The sequence below is a fragment of the Spea bombifrons genome, chromosome 5 (genome assembly GCF_027358695.1).
Source record: "Spea bombifrons isolate aSpeBom1 chromosome 5, aSpeBom1.2.pri, whole genome shotgun sequence".
Classification (NCBI taxonomy): Eukaryota; Metazoa; Chordata; class Amphibia; order Anura; family Pelobatidae; genus Spea; species Spea bombifrons.
The window spans coordinates 23068834-23089029 of NC_071091.1; the positions used below are offsets into that span (position 1 = coordinate 23068834).

Genomic DNA, 20196 nt, shown 5'->3' on the forward strand with positions numbered 1-20196 from the left:
TGCCTTTACCATGCAGGATTTCCAGCTCGACTCGCCTTCTCTTATCTCAGTGTTATTTAGTGTTTTATGGCCCATTCCTAGGAATCCTGGCTTAATTCCCTTCATGGCATTTTTAAAAAAGCCAATGCTTCAGAGGAATTTATAACTTGATTGCTGCGCAGCCTTCAATGGCTTAATCCGGTACTTAAAATTAATTCTATAATAAAAGCTATCGAGCATTTGAACGTGTAGCAGGTAATACACTACGTGTCTTGTTTGTCCAATATACAGTAAGTTTCCTTAAATGCAGAAAATGCATGTTTTAGTTTAGGCCAAGTAGAAGAAAGAAAATACATTTCTTACCGTGGCTATTTTTAATATTGTAAAACTCAAGAAAGGTCTCATGTGAAATTTTCTTTCTTGATACGTTTAGCAATTTAAAATCCTATTATTATTATTATTATTATTATTATTTTGAATCAATCAAACCTCTGGCACATTTATTAGTGTACTGAGGTACACAGAAATGTATTAGAAATTTTCAGATGTAAATGTGAGCATACCAGTTGTCTCTAGGTTTGTGAAATGTAACAAGATTTTTCAAAGAGAAGAATAGTTAAAAGACACTGCCCCTTCTGTTTGGCTTTTATCTTACTTCCTAGCCATAAAACCTGTTTAACCCATTACACGTTGGTTGTGGCAGTCATCTTGTAAACAAAGGGTATATTACTTTATGACTACGTTTTTACAATTAATGAATTTATAACTGGTGTGTGCGTTACTCTTATTAATTGACATGTTCCTATAACAACATTTCCCATAGCAGCAAAAATCTCCTTTTCTGCCGTATAACTAATTAAATTAAACCTTAAATGAAGGTGCGAATAAAACTGGGCCTACTGATAATAATAACAATAACAACAATAATAATAAACCCTGTAATTCGGCTGCATTTTTTCCACAGCATCACTGAAAAAAAACTATAAGTAGTCCCCTGATATTTAAATATATATTTTCACACGAGATAGGGAAAAGAAACGTGGCTGTACAAACGACGTGGTATTTTAAAATCTAACAGACGATCTGAAAACAATTAATGTTATCGAATGAGAACGATATCAGACACATTTCAAAGCACTTTGTTCTTTTTTGTAAGTAGCCATTACATACAACACCGTCTAACGTAATGCGTGAAAACCACATTCTGCTCTGCTAGCATTTACCGCTTCTGTCCACACTGTGGCAGCACTGAGATATAATGACAATAAATCGCACTCTCAATGCAGTCAAGCAGATACTGCAATGCAATGCAAATATTCCACTTCAAATTCTCGACTAGAAACAGCTCCAATGTAACGCCAATATAACAGCAAGCTTTTTTTTGTTCTTACACATAACACAGTGGAAATCAAAATAAGCACTTAATTTGTTATTTTGAAAAGAAGAAAAAACACAATTCAAAATATATATAGCAAAAACAAACAATTTAAAAACAATATAAATAGATTACATGGCGACAGATTACTTAGCGATAGAGATAGGTACATAGATCGAAAGATAAATAGATATATGGATATAGATGGATAGTATAGAAAAATAGATTTATAGTATTCGTTGTTACAGGCAAAATTATCTTAGCACTTGTGTTAATGTTTAGAAATAACAGTACAAAATTTTCAGACTGGAATAAGATTCCTTACAATATATATTTTTGTTGTAAATATCGGTGTCCTCTTCAAATGTCATATATATATATACCAATTAATAGTAGATCTGCATTAAATATTTTATAGTAGATATATATATATATGTGTGTGTCTAAAATCGCTCATTATTGTATATCACAAATCATGTCTTCATGGAAACAGTACGTAACGTCGAAACGGCAAAAAAACATAGATACAGCAATCACGTTGCTTAATTGGACAGGTAAATTACAAAACATCACTATTAACGGGATTTGGAATTGACTTGGCGAACATTTCAGTAAGATGCGTGGAGTTTCGATCTCTCACCTTAAGGGACCGGCTCGCAGGAATCCTTGCCACTTTGACAGCTGTCGCCTTGGTTGCACAGGACAGGAATCCAGCTCCTTTTGGTGCCAGAAGAAGCAGGAAATTAGCCAGGCTGCAAGTTGAAAATCTGCCACCCCTCTGCTTTGAATCCAAAATGCCACACCTTCCAAGGGAAGGACCGAAAATCGCCACCTTGATCCTGAGTGTGAGGAGGCTGCTTGAACCGGACCTCCATATGTGCTTCTCCTTATTGCCTTACAAAGAACAAATGGGCTGGGGTAAGGAGCCAGAGAGATCCGAAGCAGGACTGAGCAGAGCAAAAAGAATGCAGCTCTATTCTCGCAAGGGAAATTATAAAAAACTTCATGTTCACGGTTACTAGCCACATGACCAGCGAGGGCCAATGGAAAAAGCGAGCAACTCATAAACTTGTAAAGCAAAGTTGTAAATTTTCATAAACAACAACGGATTTATAGCCCTTGCCTCATCACTAAGAAGAGGCAGGTCTTACAAAGCCGCCATCTTAACTCCAAAATAACCCCAGCCTACATACTGATCGCAAATATTTCAAAAATAAAATATTTTTTTAATATTAATTAAGATAATATTTTTAATCTAGCTAAAATATGTCTCCTCCATCTCCTCCAAATATCTAATTTAGACCTGCCTTTGTTACATTAAGTAAACCTCACACACATCCATATAAGACAGCCTCATATATTTTATGATCTAGACTTTTTATTATTTTTGGACAAATACAACAAATTTAGGGATAATCTTAAAATCCTTAATATTATTGTTTTATTGCAATTTATGAGACAACTGCTGTTTCATCAAAATCTCTCCATTCGAATTATTTACATTGAGATTCTTTCATCTTTTCAGACTTTTGAGTGTGAAACATTTTATACAGCATTAAATACACTGAAAGCTATGGACAAAACACTGTTGATTTTATTACCTGTAACAAAAAATATATATCATACAAATTACCGTAACAGAGATGATTTTATTGTTTAACATATGTATATTTTTTAAAACTCCGAAACCACATCTAACACATTAACAATAAACAAACACCATTTGAATTTTTAATATATTTTTTTTTATATTATTTCATGCTATATCATTACAAGGATAACAAAGTGCGACAATTGTCTGAAACTGCTTAAAAAATTAATAATTAATACAATTCCAATTTAACGAGTATATACAAATACGATAACTTGGAAAACAAATAACCTGACCACGTCACCATTCACTTATCAACTCAAAATTAAGAAAATTTAGGAATTTAACTTTATGGTAGAAGATTGTGGACAGGAGAAAATGTACACGTACAATTTTACAATGAACCTTACAATATCGGTGGGTTGTTTGAACAGTCTCTCTTTAAAAAAAAACAAAAAGGGCACACACAATTCACATTTTTATGCATTTTGCACTATTAAAATAAAAGTCTAGTATGTAGCAAAAGCATCACAGCTCTAGAGAAATAGGTAGTTGTAATAGGTAGTATAAAGTCGTGAATACATTTAGTGGTTGTCTTATTTTATGTGTACAATACCCTTGTATTCTTACGTGTTACAGTTTTGTTGGCACTGTTAATAAAGCTGATATTTAGGTTAGGTAGTATGCGTCTAATGCACTTTTGCCTGTACAATATTAGTGAACATAGGTAGTTTATTTTGTGGAGTTGTAGTGGGTGACTGTCTATTACAAATGTATATTGCATACGAATACACTGACATTTTTTATTTTTTTTATTTAATAGACTATCCCACATGTGATGGAGCTGAATCCTCCCTGGTTTTCTGTGGCCTGCTTTGCCTCACCATCTACCTTTTCAAGAACAACAAAAATACCAATATAGACAAATGATTTCAAAATATCTTTCACAGAAACGTGCAAATACTGAACGTATGATCATCGAAGTTTATTTGTCCTCTTCATCCTTGTCTGGAGAAGTCATTGTAGGTGTAGCTGTTGGTGTTGCTTCTTCTCCATTTTCTGGGGACGTGCCAGTGTCCTCTTTGTGTTCTTTCTTCCATTTCATTCTCCTATTTTGAAACCAAATTTTTATCTGCCTCTCTGTCAGACACAAAGCATGGGCGATTTCAATTCTTCTCCTTCTTGTTAGGTAGCGGTTAAAGTGAAATTCTTTCTCCAATTCTAGGGTCTGGTAACGGGTGTAAGTTTGGCGGCCGCGTTTCCTGTCAGCTCCTATATATTGTAAAAGTTATATTATATTTTACTTACAGTTGTACATTTCCAAGCACGTTGCACAATAAACACCCCATCATAATCTTTGTGGGGTCATATAGGCCTGTAGTGTCTCTATACCCAACCTACAACAACTTTACACAACTATTTACAGTTGTAAATGTTATTACCCACAGAAGACAGTCACCCACAAAAGAAAACCATGTGCCCTTAAATATTTCTATCCGCCTGTCTATATGTTATAATAAATAATATTTAATAAAATATGTTTATATTGTTAATGTTATTATTTCAATCCCTGTTCCATATGCTATGTCTTATTGCATTACATGAAACGAAATTAAATATTCAGTTTATGGAAACATAAAGATGGTCTGCACCTAATGAATACGAGCAAGCTGATAAACTTCTAGATGAAATAAAACAAATATAAATGACAAGCACAGAATCCATTAAGTGGGCAATAAAAAAAAAAAGGTCTGAGCTCATTTCCATTGAGTACTATAGGCTTTGTGCTGCCATGGCGCCTGGTCTCTAATTAAATCCATAAAGACTGCTGTGTTTGCTATGTGTGCATTGCTGAGCTATTCCCTGCAGCTTACCCGTACCTGAAGATCTCATCCAGGGGTAAATGCGGAAATTACTGTCTGCCTGGGAGTGCAGGGTTGATTCGTCCACCTTGTCACAGGCTGCTTTGGTCAGGTCACTGCAGAGCAAAGGGATGTTCTGATCGAACGTAGAACAGTGCAGGTTATATGGATCAGAACCCAGACTATATCCAGAGAACGGGCTCTGATACAAGGTGCTGTTCACATTGTACAAGCCAGGCATGGAGGAAGAAAAAGCCCCAGCACCGGCTCCATAACTGCCTCTCTGAGAGTTGGTGGCAAAGGAACAAGAGGTTGAGTCTGTGTTTTGGAAGAGAGAAGAAGCGGCCGTATATTTGCTGAAAAGAGCATTCATATAATATGAAGAAGTCATATTTTTGACCTGTGATTTGTTGTCCGGTAGGCTTCAGTGTCGGTTTTTACGAGGTAGCTTGATATATGATAACATTAAACCCCTAGATTTACACAAAACCCCATTTTCTTTTGCACTGAAGCTGCCTCCTGCACGTGATCTCCGACCATATGACCAATCCATCCAATCTGCTCCAGCATCACAGGTGGGAGAACGCTGTGCATTGCAGGAAAACACCCAGATTTCCGTAGCATTGTGTCCGCGCGTTATTTTACACAACTATATTTATAAACATGCATTGTTTCTGAAGAAAAATACCCGAATCCGCTAAACGCAATAGCCTGATATTTACACGCTGAAGATTAAAATGTGAGGTTGTGCAAATAATCACAAATCGATTTTTTTTATCCAACCGCTTTCACTTATTTTTTTTTTAAAACATCATTTTCTACAAACGTATTTGACATTTACGGCCCAAAAAAGCAAAATAAACATATGCAATTAATCATAATTGTGTTTATAAAAAAAATAAATAAAAAGAAATACGTTAATATAAAATATGGTATTTAAAGGGTATTTGCTCCTCCCCTCTCACTATAGGTGTTTGGGTCTTACTATCTGTCTATCCATCTAAGCTGTAAATAACTTTCTGGTATAAATGTGATGCTATATCAAATCTAAATGCATCATTTGAATTCTAGCGGAAAAAAATACAATATACGCATACTATAGCCTTGAGATCCATATATAAATTTAAATATTGTGATTTGCTCACCCGTGAGTAACCTACCTTAAAAAGAATATTGGTATTTAAGGATCATCCCAGAGAAAATATGATTCTTTGAGTCCCCTAATTAAAGAATCCAGCAGCAAAAACAAATATATAATATTGCAGTGCAGTCCTCTCTTTAAACCACCGCTAAAATGTCTTTTTTTCTCCCCAGACAAAAGAGAACAGGCTGCAGTGGTGAGATAGCTTTTACAACCCTGCTATACTGCACATCATAAACTTGAAAAGCTGAATGGGATTGCTCCGGAAATTATACCTTAAATTATATAGTCTGTTCATCTGTTGTACAAAGAGCTTCCCACGATCTCAGCTTTTTTTTTTTAAACCATATCTTCAAAGACTGTAAATAAAAGAAAGCTCTGCAATTTTGTTTTGTTTCTGTACACGAATTTATCTATAACATACCATTTGCATTAAGCATTGTATATGCAAAACAAAATAATGCTTATGGAAAAATAAGACATGCCTAAAAATAACATTTATTTATTATAAACATAGAAATATAACAAAAATATACGAATCATTGGAGGAGCCTACTTTACTGTAAAAAGCATGTTAAAAATATTTAATACTAAAAAATAAATAAAGAGGAGAATAGAACATGGTTTGGGCCCACACAAAGAATAAACATAAAGAAGGAACATATATATATGTGGGTGTATGAACGATAAATATATTTATCAGATCAGTGATGTGTAGTATTGGTCTTTCTTGCAGGAAGTGTTTATTAATTACTTATTTTAATTAATATTAAATTATGTTCGCTTTAATAACGTGAGTTTTTTTTCCAATATTAAATATGTATAACGATTTTCTTGCTATAGCAAATGATTTTTGTTTGTAGACCCACTTACACTGTACACCTACATAAAATGGTAATCTAATATTATTCCTAATAAAAATATCTAAGTAGCCTGATCACAACTAGAATATAATAATAACAATAATTAAACACAACAAATATATTGTAGTAAAATGACAAGACATATATTTGTGTGTAAATATATATAGATAGATAGACAGATCAATATTCGATTGTTACCTATTTGTGGAAATAAACATATCTAAATGCTCTTGGAATGGAAATATGGTTTACAACATCAAATATACAGAGAGAGAGAGAGAGAGAGAGAGAGAGAGAGAGAGAGAGAGAGATGTTTCTTACATGGTTTTAGTTGTATACAATGTGGGTTTGACAACCAGAACCATCTACTTTCATATACATAGTATAATTAACAAATGTTGCCATTGTGCATTCCATAAAAAATGCAACATTCCATATAAATTGCATTCATTTCTAGATACAAAATATTGACCTCAAACAGTTCAATTTGTTATGGCGAGCAAACCGACCAGAACAATTTAAAAGACTGCTTATGACACACTCGTTTCCTATTGCATGGTTTCACGGTCTTTCAAGACAGAATCTTAGTAAATCCTAAAAGGGTTTATATAGGACTGTCTTGAACATATCCAATTAAATCTGTTAATTATTTTGACCATTTTATTTGCGGACATGGATGCTATGAAATCGAATATTAAACAAAAAAAATGTGTATGGAATGCCACCATTTTGTTTGATTTTGAAAAAGCTTTTTTTACAACATCCCCCCGAAAACACTACTTAAGTGCAATACTACTTTCTCAACAAACACCTTTTTAATATAGTTATTTAATGGTTGCAAAAATTTATTGACTCGAGTACTGAAAAATATTTTAACACTATACACATTACAGATATAAATGTTTTTTTCAAAGGACCAACGCCATTTTAACAACTTTTAATGGAATAACACTGCCATCTGCTGGCAAAACTCTAAATGTGCATCATATACCGTATTTTATTTAAAAAAAATACAGAACAAAAAGTCGTGTTTCTACAATGCTCCTATAAATATATTGGGTACACTATGAGTAAGCAGCAACATCCCCACGTAGGTTTACATTTTGGTTTAGTGATACAGAAAAAGCTTAAGATTTCTAGATTGCAAACTAATAAAATATGGTTATTTCCGTTCAACACATTATCTCAATCCGCCAGACAAAACAAATGGAAAGACTTCTATAGAAAATCTTAATTGTGGCTGGACAGCTATAAAGTCATTAAAAGGCGAATTCCAGACAGTTTGCAGACCAGCCATTTATTACACACTTTTAGTGTGTCCATTCTTTGAAGTTCCATTCTGTCTGCAAAAACAGAGGGCGTCCCTACAAACTAGTCCCCGGAAAGAGGAGGTAAAAAAAAAAACCCTGCAACTGCATTTTGGGTTGAATTACAATTAATCTTTTTTAAGCATTTGTAATTTTGTTTCCTTTTTCTCACTTTAAGAACTCATTTTATTTTTTTTTAAATCAGTCGAGTATTTAATTATTCCATGATTTGGAAATCCACAATTTGTTTTTGCAAACTTGAAGTTGTTAAGCAGCAACCTCTCTGTTTTGCTAAAAAGCCTGCAGGGGTTTACACTCTATAAATGGTTAGAGCTGTAATTTTCTTTTATTGCCCTATATGGCCCAGAATTTTCCAAACAACATCCTCTGTCAAGACATGAGTCTAAGCTGACCTGACTTGTTTCCCCCCTTTTTTCGAATTATGCATTTTCTGTGCTTTGGCTTAATGCAAACACTTGGTTTGAAAGGATATTTTGCAGGATATTGGACACTGTATGTTCCTATTGAGATGCATGGTGGACCGTGAGTAGCCAGAGGGTAATTTACTACAAATTCCTTGCAAACATATAAATTATTTTAAGTCTAGTTACGTTTGTATTATTATTTATCAACATATGTAGATAAATAAGCTTTTTTTGTTATCGGCATTTTAAAAATAATTTGCACATGCAGCTTTGGTGTTGCTTGTATCTAGATTATTATATCTTTTTAAATGATTATCTTCTATAATTCCCAATGAGACATTTCTGCTGACATCATAGAAGGTATGCCATGTGCGGCCATGAGCTAAACACAATTCTATACTGATCTCTTCATAACCCTAATAGTGATCTTTTTTAACCGATGAGTTAAAATTATTTAGACTATATTACAAGGAGATGCACATACGCCTCATACAAAATTCCTATGAGGTTAGGAGAAAAGATAAAAAAAGGCAAGAAAATAAAAAGTAAACTACAACATTTCCCACATTCAATGAAAACTTAAAGAGATCATGGATAAAAAAAATATTTTATTTGTAAAAAAAAAAAAAAAGACAACAAAAAAACATAAATAGAAATCTAACTCAACAGTTTGGTCAACAGGCCATGAGGTAACTATTGCAAAATATAAAGAGTATGTTCTGCATAAATTATTTTATTTTTACTGTTAAAAGAGATAGAAATATACTATCAACCAATACTTTTATTGTTAATAATTTATTCTTAATAAATTTAACGTCAATACAATGAACGTTATTTTATTTAAGTAGGACATAACAGAAACTTTAGGTAGTTGAACGACCCTTTCACTCAATATATATTTCGGTAGGACCAGACTGCCATTTGCTCACTGGTGCAAAACACTTTGCTAAGTGTATTGTTTCGCATATTTTTGTTTGTCGCCTATACAACTGACATTCATTGAATACCATATCCTGCATTCTGAAGTAATCAATTGTAATTTCCTGAAACCTTTAATTGCCATACAATCTGGGTTAACATTTAATACTTTAACTGGTCACTAGTCTCAACAGCAGTATATGGAAACAACCATTAACATTACAGGATTGCAGTCTAACTCTATTCTCTCCTATTAAACAACCTGAGATCAATTCAGTACTAGCTTAAACAATCATAACTTGTACAGCACCAAGCACACAAACCTAGTTACAAATATAATTACTACAACAATACATATTATTCAAGTATATCAGCAGATATCTCTGCCTCACATAGAGCAAATTATATTAACTACATCTCAGCTAGACTCTATAGTCAGTAAATGTTTGTGCACAATGAAAAAAGGTAGTTTTGTAAAGAAGAACAGGTAGATTTCTATGCCAGCCCACCTCTAATGCCCCATTTCCTTTTATTTGTTTAAGAATTGAAGTAGTACAGTACCTCTTTGATAGTACAGGCAAACCAAGAATATGGTGCTACTGGGTTTTGTTACAATAATAAAGATTGTGTCAGGGATAAAAAGAGGCCTTGATACTGTAGCATTGCTTGTCTGAGACTCTGCAATATCCTTTTTTTTCAGAATCACTCATCCTTGGATCGATCTTTGTTAATTTTTTTCATTTTCATTCTTCTGTTTTGAAACCAAATTTTAACTTGTCTCTCGGTAAGGTTTAGTAATCTGGCCACTTCATACCTCCTGTCCCTTGTCAGATACATATTAAATAAAAACTCTTTTTCCAGCTCCAGTGTCTGGTGTTTGGTGTAAGGACAACGCTTTTTCCTTGTAGATCTTGCATGTAGCCAGTTAGCAGCCGGGTTGTCTAAAGATGAGAAAAAAGATTTTTTCCATGTCACTTAGCTTTTACTATAACACGAGTGAACCAATCAATTCAAAGAGATACTTCTATTGTATATGCTGGGTAGGCAAACCTTCAAATCCCTCGTATTGATACTGACCATTCTGATCACGCCTACCCTCTATAATTTTCGTGGCTTGATATTGATTTTTTTTTTCATTTTGAGGCAAAGACGCCTCACCTGAAGGACATGCCTCTCTCTGTATCATATCAATTACAGGCAGTCATTTGCATATATGTAAGAGATGGATAGAATAGCATTTAATTGATACAATTATTATTTCATAGTGAAACTGGAGTAAACAATTTCTGGATAGTAAATGGCGACTATAAAATATTAAAATAATACATATATTTAATCTATACCGAGTGTGCAGCTAACTAAATATAGTAAATCCAAACGTAGAAATGCCTATTATTCCAATAATGTTGCACCCATGCTGTTGTAATAATGGAAAATTCGATGTGTCAGATTTAGATAATCTAGAAATTTTACAAGCTATGTTACTTCAAATTAGCCAATAAAATATAATCTATATCAAAATTGCTACTTTTTCTATCTACTGCTAACACATACAAAATGAGATGGAAGCTACTTACTTGGGTCAATAGGAGGCTTCTCTGCGTTTGCCAGAGGTTCCCCGTTGCTGCTGGAAAATGCAACCTCGTTATTTTGCTTTTCTCTGTCAATAGGAGAGCCACATGTGTAATCAGACAAAGACAGAGTGTGGGTATCAAAGGTGGTGCAGTCACCCCTTCTGCTCGAGAGCGGCTCTGGTTTAATACCATAATGTCTGTTTGAAGGTAAGCCAGGGAATGACAATGATCCAGGCATGGGCTCCAGCCAGGAACGCATGTACCTGCCATCAGAAGCTGTTATCGGTGTTTGATGATGTACATACGGATGGTATACACTTGAAACATTATTAGCAGTCTGTGGGTGCACTGAATTCCAGGGGCTGCTAAAGACTGAAGTTTTAGATTGAAAGCTGCATGGAGTAAATTCAGGGTGCTCCCCCAATGTTGTCTGTCTTGGAGGCTGAGCTAGAGAGCCAGATGCATATCTAGACTGCACCAGATCTTCACCCTCGTGAATTATGAAAGAATCCACATAATAATTGCTCAGAGTCCCAGAAGTCGACATTGCTATTCAACAGAGCAGGACCTCCTGAAATTATGAAACTGCAGATTTCATGTAACAACTTGGTCCCACAAAGAAGTACAGTCACCTAATAAGTTGAAGGCAGCCTGCCTTTCTATTGGCTGCTGTGGTCATGTGACTGTGCAGCAGAACAATAAGGTATAAATCAGTCCGCAGGCTATTAATGGGTCAGTGTTTTCCAGTCATAATTTTTTATAGCAAAGTCATATGTTTTTATGCAAAAAGGATTTTTCAGATGTTCTATATAGTCCCTTTTAATTGTGGCCAAGAGAGATTAAAAGATCAGATTTTGCACTGCTACTATTTCAGGGACTATTTACCATCATTATTAATCACACAGTAGGATGTAGGCATTCTGCATTGAAACTCGAAATTCGCCTATATAAGTATTTTATGTGTAAATGGCAATATAACCGAAAACAAAGCTATACAAGGTATCCATACAGAAATAAAAATAGCATTATTACTAATACAACCACACAGTTTATGCAAAGACTTCAGGGTGACAAGGGAACTATTCTAAATTCTTCCATGCTTAACAGTGACCATGAAAAGATTACATGCTAATAAATTGGTACATTTTACTATTGTGGCTTAGCACCAGAAGCATGTATGTTGTGTAGATCAAAGCTAGCAGTGCAGTTAAAATGCAAATTTCATCGTCCACGTCCCTGGAGCTGTTCTGCACTCAATATCTGTACTAAGACTGATTTCGAAACAGTATGGAAATGAGCACATAACATATTCTCATACTAATCTGATCCAGTGCAACTACCATGATAAAAATATATGATCAAATGGAACATGTATATCCGATGTCTCTGAAATAGGACATAAATCGTTTAGAATTTAGTAACAGAATATTGAAAAAGCATGCATTGGTGTATGTGTGTATATCTATAAACGTGTGTGTGTTTATTTATATATATATATAAAATAATTATTGTAAGAAGTCATTTATTTGAAAATGTTCTATATATATATATATATTAATATACACGTACGAGGAACACAGTACATCAACATCAAGCGAACATGTTTAATCGAAATATTACATTACAATTACATTTAAAAATCCTACAATGAGTCTCTTACGGGGTCTCACACTTGGAGAAAAATCAGATCACGAAATACATCGGTGCTACCTTGTAAAAATAATATAAAAAAAAGACCATCAGGAAATATAGCAGAGTGGGGTTACATGCAATCCATGGGAAAATATGGGCGTGGAGTGATGATAAGGGAGTGATACTGAGTAATGACTGTGTAATATTATCTATAGTTTATAGCGATCTTACAGCAGGGGTTACAAGTTACACGCACACACACCAAGTTTAATAAGAGTCCACAGCAGCGCGGCATGATTTCTCCTGGTAAATCCACTCATTTTATACGGTCGCAAGCGTATAAACAGAAGGCGGATGGTTACTTTGTTTTCAAAGCTCAGTCTTCAGATCAAGTCCATTGTTGTGAGTTCAGCTGCCTAAATTCTCGTTCGTAAATAATGCATCGATGGCAAATCTGTTACCTTCATAGACATACACATTTATACAACTGTGAATATATATTATTTGTTTTTACATATTTATATATATATATATATATATACACATATGCATGCAAGCAACTATGTGTCTGTGTATACATGTGTGGGTTGTGTGGCATTGAACATTGAACATGGTACGCGTAAAACATTCATACACATCCTTATTGATATGCCTATTAGTTTAAATAATTTTTTTTTCTATTATACGGATTATGTTTTTTTGCAGAAATATCATTTATATTATAGATTACTGATCAATCTCTCTCTCTCTCTATCTCTCTCTCTCTCTCTCTCTCTATATATATATATATATATCTACCTATGTAGATATATCTGTATCTATATATGTGTATATATACACATATATCGATAAATATGTATACATATACATATATAAAGAGAGAAATATAACTATACATAACTGTGTACACCTCTTGAAATTATTTACCACCATGAGTCTTATGTTAACGTTAAGAAAACATTTTACTGTCATTAAATAAGAATTATGCCTCACCAAAACAGGGACCTACCCTAAAGGTAAAATAATCCAAACCTAGTATAATAACTAGTTGTTTCAGTCACTACATATATCATATTAAAATATATAGCTAAGGGTGGAATTCCACAGGGATAAAACACATTACAGTGATATAGAGGGTTATTAGTATGGAAAACTATAATACCATTATTTCATTGTGTATTATTAGGTGAATACCGAAATTTCAAAACCTAGGTCAGTAATAAGTAAAATCGTGATCAAATATCCATAGGAGAAAATTCTTTCAAGTAAATGAATGTGGCACTGTATTTTTTTTGTCAACACGTATTTATGAAATATATTGTTAAAAATATCCATAAACACACCAACGACGGATTCAGTGAAATAGTAGTATTATTGATACAGAAATCTGTTAATCAGAAAGGGTGGAAATTCAAGTCTTTCCATTGACTGATTATTTTCTAATAATTCTTGGTAATTCAATATTCACAAATGATGTTTATAACACCAATGTGTTGATATTTGGCAAGACAAACTCTTTATATTTTTTGTCAAACCAAAAAGATAATTCTCATAATGAATAATGCATCAACCGGCTGAGCAGGATAACGAATAGATAATCAAATAAAATATATATATAAAAAAGTTTTACTTCTTTTATGGGTCTTATAATGAAAAATAGCTTTATCTTCACACTTAGATGGATTTTCTCTCCCCCCCCCCCCAGTTTATTTTATGAAATCCCATTGGTTTGTTATTTTCGGTGGATTAAAGGTCAATAACATGGGTTTATCTAAGTAAATTTGATGCGGGTTGAGATGTAGATGGAAAAGGAAGAGATCTCTTGAATAAACAATATATCTTGTGTGTTTGCAGTTTGTGCCTATTTATTTGGAGAGCAGTGTGGCTTCGCTGTTGTTGGTGCAGCTCTTAGGAATGTCAGACTGTGGGCACATGGTAATAATGGTCATAACCGAGGCCTTGTGAGCAGGAAATCATTATATTCAGTTCAGTCCAAGGGCTATTCCCGTATCACCTTCATACATATACTATCTAATAACTGTGTATGCTGGAACATCACGGGAAAAATCTAATGACTTCTGAATATTGAGTAAGGGCGAGGCGGGCTCTTAAAGACAAAGGATTTCTAGAAGCAAGATGGAGGTATCACATATTCATTATTATTCTACACCTGACCTTGAATTTTCTTTATGTATTTCTTGTTTTGTTTGTTTTTTAAAAATCATGTACATACATGCAGGCAAGATGAACACACATGCATACACACATACATACAGTAAGTAAAAAGGCTTCTTCTACCAGGGTGATGCTTTTCACTGTTGTAATTAAGGCAGTTTCGTGTTGTAGAGAGAGAAAACTTCAGCCCCAACAACATGAAACTACCTAAACCACAGGCCAGTTCTGTCCTAATACTTTTTGGACTGGCGATCTCCAGTTTTCTAGAATTGGATCCGCTATAAAGAGAAAAAAATACAACAGAAACATTCGCATAACATTCGGCCTCCCTGCTAGTCTTGCAATGAGTCCTGATCTTCATGTGAGCTAAAACATGTACAACATGGCATGCTATCAAAAAGAATATGTGCACAAAAAATAAACTAACGGGATATCAGAACACATGACCCACACCTGGTTTGGAAACAATGAATAAATTACCTCCTTCCATTCATATTCTACCAAAAAACACTGGATGGGATATCCAATCATTAAGCAACTCCACAATATAAAATTATCTGACAAAAGTAATATATTAAGGCAAAATATACCTGTTATATAAAGCACAGAAGGTAATGTGGCGGAATCTCACCTCTCGGACTTCTTCAGTGTCATAGCTTATGTTTTCCCGGATGGAAGTGAAACAGCTTCTTGCATTTCAGATAAAAAAATCCCTTCTTCTCTTGGTATTTGCTTCCTCTGTCTAACAACCCTTTACACAACTGAAACAGCTCTTCTAGCTCTGCAACAATCCAGATATACTAGCATGTCATAAAAGTGAACAAAAGCCGGGAAGCTTACAGCACCACTGCCTTATAGCCCAGACAAATTACGACTGTCTAGGTAATATTTAAATAGATTCCTATAGTAATTGCAGGGGGGTTTAGACAACTTCTCCTGTTGTAAAAGTTCTTTAGGAGGTAGAGTAAGACATAGAGATAAACAACCACAAAAGATGTGAAATAGGAAGGATTCATTACACTTTATTTCATTCTTCTTTGAGAACATAAACTTGGTCTGGTTAAGCACAGCAGCATCATGGCCATATCAGTTTATCTGGAGTAATGTCAATGCAGCTAAAACTAACAATAATATTAAACTTAAAATGCATTTACTTAAAGATCATTGGTATTTTTTCATAATAAACATTTACACACATCTGTATCTATAAAGTTCATTTTTTTCCTTCTACGTATAGTCTTGAAACTTAAAACACGTAAATTCACAGTATTTGGGAATGCAGACTCCTCCCTTTTCAATGCTTCTTATATATCCCAGGCTTTTGCAATTTGAAATTATTATTAAAAAAATCAATGTATTTAAACAGCAAAAGTAAACAAAATTATTCTCTGCCGTGTGCTTTTCGAAAGTTACCAAGGGTAACATTATAAAATCAAATACACATACACATGACTGCATCAAGGAATTATCTAATCCCAGTAAAGTACAGAAATGAGATAAATATATATAGTCCATATAGCGATATGTTTATCCTTATTTGAAAACAGTTGTTTTTTTTCAGGACAAATTAAGACCATTTAATTCGACCCAAATAAAACGTTAAACTGTAGTTTTCTAGAGCGTGTCCATTCTTAATTATTTCAAATTAAAAAAATCATTTAATTTGCTTCCAAAATAAAATAATACAAAACAGCAATGTAAAAAAGAAGCCGTCCAGAGTTAAAAAAAAAAATATATATATATGGTCTTTCTATGAAAATTACGCACTGCGACTGCATTTCATTAAATTATCTTTGTCTAGGAAAATAATTAATAAAAGCATGAAGAAAAAAAAACTCTGAAACAAGAGGTGTGCAACTATGGCTTTAAAACCCAGATTAAGAAATCGGGGTGATATAGTGGGCATATTGATAATGCAAAATCCGTACAGGTAAAGAGAATGCGAAAAGTTACTGGCTCTTTGATACATGACAAAAAAATAATTGCAGGGTCATCAGGAGAAGTTAAAGTTGGCTGTGAGCTCCCTGATCCGGTTTTCTCGGTTCATCTTCTTAAGTTTCATTCTGCGGTTCTGAAACCAGATTTTCACTTGTCTGTCTGAGAGGTGCACACTGCGACTGATCTCTAGGCGCCGCTCTCGAGTCAGGTACATGTTGAACAGAAATTCCTTTTCAAGCTCCAGAGTCTGGTGCTTGGTGTAAGGGCAACGTTTTTTCCTTCCACTCTTAGCAGTCAACCAATTTGCAGCATTTTCACTTTTCCCGTTTCCTAGAAAAAAAACATGACAACTAAATGAACATAGAGAATTTTAGCAAAGTTGGTAAATATTGGTTAATACAGCGCAACATTTCTAGAAAGTCTAGTTTTCTCTTCTTCAGGCACATATTACAATATATGAGCCTTTGAGAGATATTTGTAGAAACAAATGCATTTGCGCGTATCATCCGCACCCACCTACGTAATTATTTGAATATGTGCATGTACAGTGGTATGTGCTATGTATCCATTTTATATATTATAAATAACTAGATATATTATAGATAGATAGATATGTAATATAATATATTAATATAATAAGCATATGATATACATATATACATACATACAAAATATTATGTTTATATATGTGTGTATATATGTATATATTTATAGTTATAAATGTTCACATGTATGCGCAGTCTTTAGAAATTCAAATATAAACACACACACATCCTTATTAATGTCTGGGGTTATATTAAAAATTATAATTTACTAGATTTCGAAACAAAAATCTGTACCTATTGCGAGCATAAAAATCTAACTAGCATTCTGCTGAAATACAGGACAGCCAAGGACACAATTTTAGTGTAATTGCTAAAGGTATCATTATATGTATGTGTATGCATATATAAATATATATATTGTAATGGTACCAATACAAATTCCTGGTAGGTTACTATAATTTACATAGTGTTCGGGTTCGGCCTCTGGATGTGATATCTTATTTCAGACGGCACCTCATAGCCAGTTAATAGCGCCTATATTGCTGCTACTTAATGTCATATTTGGATACATTGCATGTAATGGCACCTTCAATGCACTTGAATTGAAGACCAATAAATTACCGTGTTACTTTATAGTGGATTCTAGCTTCCTGTAGGACAAAGCGAAGCCACATTAAAGCATGTGGTGTAAAGTTTAGGACAGAGAGGATTTTATGACATACTCACGCCCAATTATTAAATAGTTCAAAGGATCATAATAAAACTGAGGTTTCCTCTGTGATCTCTGCTAAGTTTCCTCCTTTCTTTGGGATGTAATTTCATTTTTATCATGGATTTTTAGTGCTCACCTACGGTATCTTTCTCTGGAGAATGCTTGCTGCTGTCAGAAGGAGCAGGGGAAGATTCCTCAGCTCCAGAAGAAGACGTGTGAGCCTCATCTTCTCTGTGGCGGGAGCCACTGGGTAACTTATTTGGGGAAGAGTCTACGTTGTCTTTTCTTGGAGCGTTTGCAGACACAGAAGGCAAAGACTGAGGAGAATCAAAACGAACTTGGAGCTGTTGTGTAAACTGGGGAGCAGCAATCTGCCCAGAGCCATACCCTTTAGAGGTGCCATATGCTTGGGATAAGCGAAAATAACCTGGAACTGGAACAGAGCTGACAGTATGGACAGGGCTAGATCCAGAATTTACCCTAGGGAAGGTGGACAGGTCAGTTGCAGATGAACTCTTAGTGCATTTGTCTGAATCATAAAGGCAATAGGAGTTTTCTTCCTTAATGTTCTGTGTGAAGGAGCAAGAGGTGGCTGCTTGACTTTCAGACTGTTCCACTCGGCAGGACCTTGGATTATCTTGCCAGACCTCCATTCCTGGAGCATAGCTCTGAGATGTGGGGGTAGTGTTACTTGAGGGTATACTTTCATTTCTTTTGCTCAAAACTGGAAAAAGTCCACAGCTTTGCAGTCCATAAGACACATCGGATGCTTGTGGCAGGTAGACCCCACTGCTCTGGTAATAGCCCCCAGAATCTCCTCTGCCTCCGCTGATCAAAGAGTCTACAAGAAAAGAGTTCGCGGCTGGACTCTCCGAGCATGACATTGTTGTGGAATAATTTGGCGAAGAGAGCAGATATTCCTTTCTGGCTGACATTTCTTGTGCAAAACATGCTGAATATGATTAGAGATACCCCTGCACCACGGCAAAAGCATGCAGCCAATGGAAACTCGCTTCTAGAATCAACCCCTCCCAGTCCAGTTTCGTATGCAAAGGTTCATCATAGCTCGACCTCATATATATATATATATATATATATATATATATATATATATATATATACATATATATATATATATATATATATATATACATATATATATATATATATATATGTATATATATATATATATATCTATGCTTTATTTATATTCTAAGTTTTTTTATTACAAATGTTCTTGAAAAAGACTGTTATACTGTTGAAATAATATTTTATCTATGAAAGCAGTTCAATAAAATATTTTGAATGAAGAACTCCACAATATGTTTCTATATGCCACTGTTATGGATATCCCAAATATTATTCAAGGAACTGTTCTGAATCACAACGATGATGACTTTTGAACTCGAGAAATATATATATGTCTTATTTTCTCGCGTTTGGTCTATTCTAGAAATATACTTGTGGACGATCTCTGGATGCTTTTGGATCACTTATTTTAATTCCACAAAGAAGGAGTTTTAGAGGTATTAAAAAAGTAATTTTCTTCAAAATAACCACCAAATAGGGCACAATAGAATTGTTGTCCTTCGTTTGCACTATCCAATCTGGTGTTTTGTCACAAAACTTACTTTCTTCCTATGCCTTTAAAGTAATTATTTTGTTACATCCTCGTGCTAGAGGAAATATGACCGAACGTCTATTGTTTACAACCCTATGTGATAAACACGTTAATTTACAGATGTTCACGGGTGCTTTCTCATGGTTGCAACAGAAAAAATTCTAATGATTCAAAAATATATATTATTGAAAATCTATTTCTTTATCACACCACACATTTCGGATGTGGTGTGGGAATACCAGAAATGAATCAAAGCGTTTATTAGTGGTTTAGTAAGAAAATCAGTGCACTGTTTAGTAATGCAATAACAAAGCACTTACCCTTGGCTTTCAGACGATCTGTGGAGTATAATACGCAACCCTGGCTTTCTAAGCTCATAGAGGGGAAAAAATCTGCTTTTAAAACTGTACATTTTTATTAGCCTCCACTTCTGGATTTCTTCTGGGAAGGGCGTGCAAAATGAACAGAGTTCAGATGTTTCTGCAAGAACAGAAAGCCTAGGGGCCCTTCTGTAAGGTTGCTGCCCTGGTGGACGCGT

The 20196-nt window shown here is 34.3% G+C and overlaps 4 protein-coding genes across 7 annotated transcripts in view; all 4 read right to left on the bottom strand.

The window, feature by feature from the left end:
• Positions 1 to 2310, bottom strand: part of HOXA3 (homeobox A3) — a 36725-nt gene extending 34415 nt beyond the window's left edge. The window contains exon 1 of one of the 3 annotated variants that reach the window (XM_053468162.1): positions 1995 to 2310. The gene's annotated coding sequence lies outside the window, so the exon portion shown is untranslated. The remainder of the gene's footprint in view (positions 1 to 1994) is intronic. The other 2 variants (XM_053468160.1, XM_053468161.1) reach the window with 2 other exon arrangements.
• Positions 2311 to 2930: 620 nt separating this feature from the next.
• HOXA7 (homeobox A7) lies at positions 2931 to 5429 on the bottom strand. Of its 2 annotated transcripts, none has more exons than XM_053468171.1 (2): positions 4820 to 5429; positions 2931 to 4217 (listed from the first exon to the last, which is right to left on the bottom strand). In XM_053468171.1, the coding sequence occupies exons 1-2, from the start codon at positions 5196 to 5198 to the stop codon at positions 3931 to 3933; spliced, it is 666 nt and encodes a 221-aa protein (XP_053324146.1). In that variant the 5' UTR covers positions 5199 to 5429; the 3' UTR covers positions 2931 to 3930. The 2 variants fall into 2 exon arrangements, with proteins under 2 accessions (XP_053324146.1, XP_053324148.1); XM_053468173.1 differs by having other exon boundaries at positions 4826 to 5428.
• A 3719-nt stretch (positions 5430 to 9148) lies between these two features.
• HOXA9 (homeobox A9) lies at positions 9149 to 12238 on the bottom strand. The gene is made up of 2 exons (XM_053468006.1): positions 11039 to 12238; positions 9149 to 10402 (listed from the first exon to the last, which is right to left on the bottom strand). Exons 1-2 carry the CDS (start codon positions 11580 to 11582, stop codon positions 10164 to 10166), a joined length of 783 nt encoding a protein of 260 aa, XP_053323981.1. The 5' UTR covers positions 11583 to 12238; the 3' UTR covers positions 9149 to 10163.
• A 3601-nt stretch (positions 12239 to 15839) lies between these two features.
• Positions 15840 to 19104, bottom strand: HOXA10 (homeobox A10). The gene is made up of 2 exons (XM_053467703.1): positions 18174 to 19104; positions 15840 to 17110 (listed from the first exon to the last, which is right to left on the bottom strand). The coding sequence occupies exons 1-2, from the start codon at positions 18970 to 18972 to the stop codon at positions 16836 to 16838; spliced, it is 1074 nt and encodes a 357-aa protein (XP_053323678.1). The 5' UTR covers positions 18973 to 19104; the 3' UTR covers positions 15840 to 16835.
• Between the last annotated feature and the right edge of the window lie 1092 nt (positions 19105 to 20196).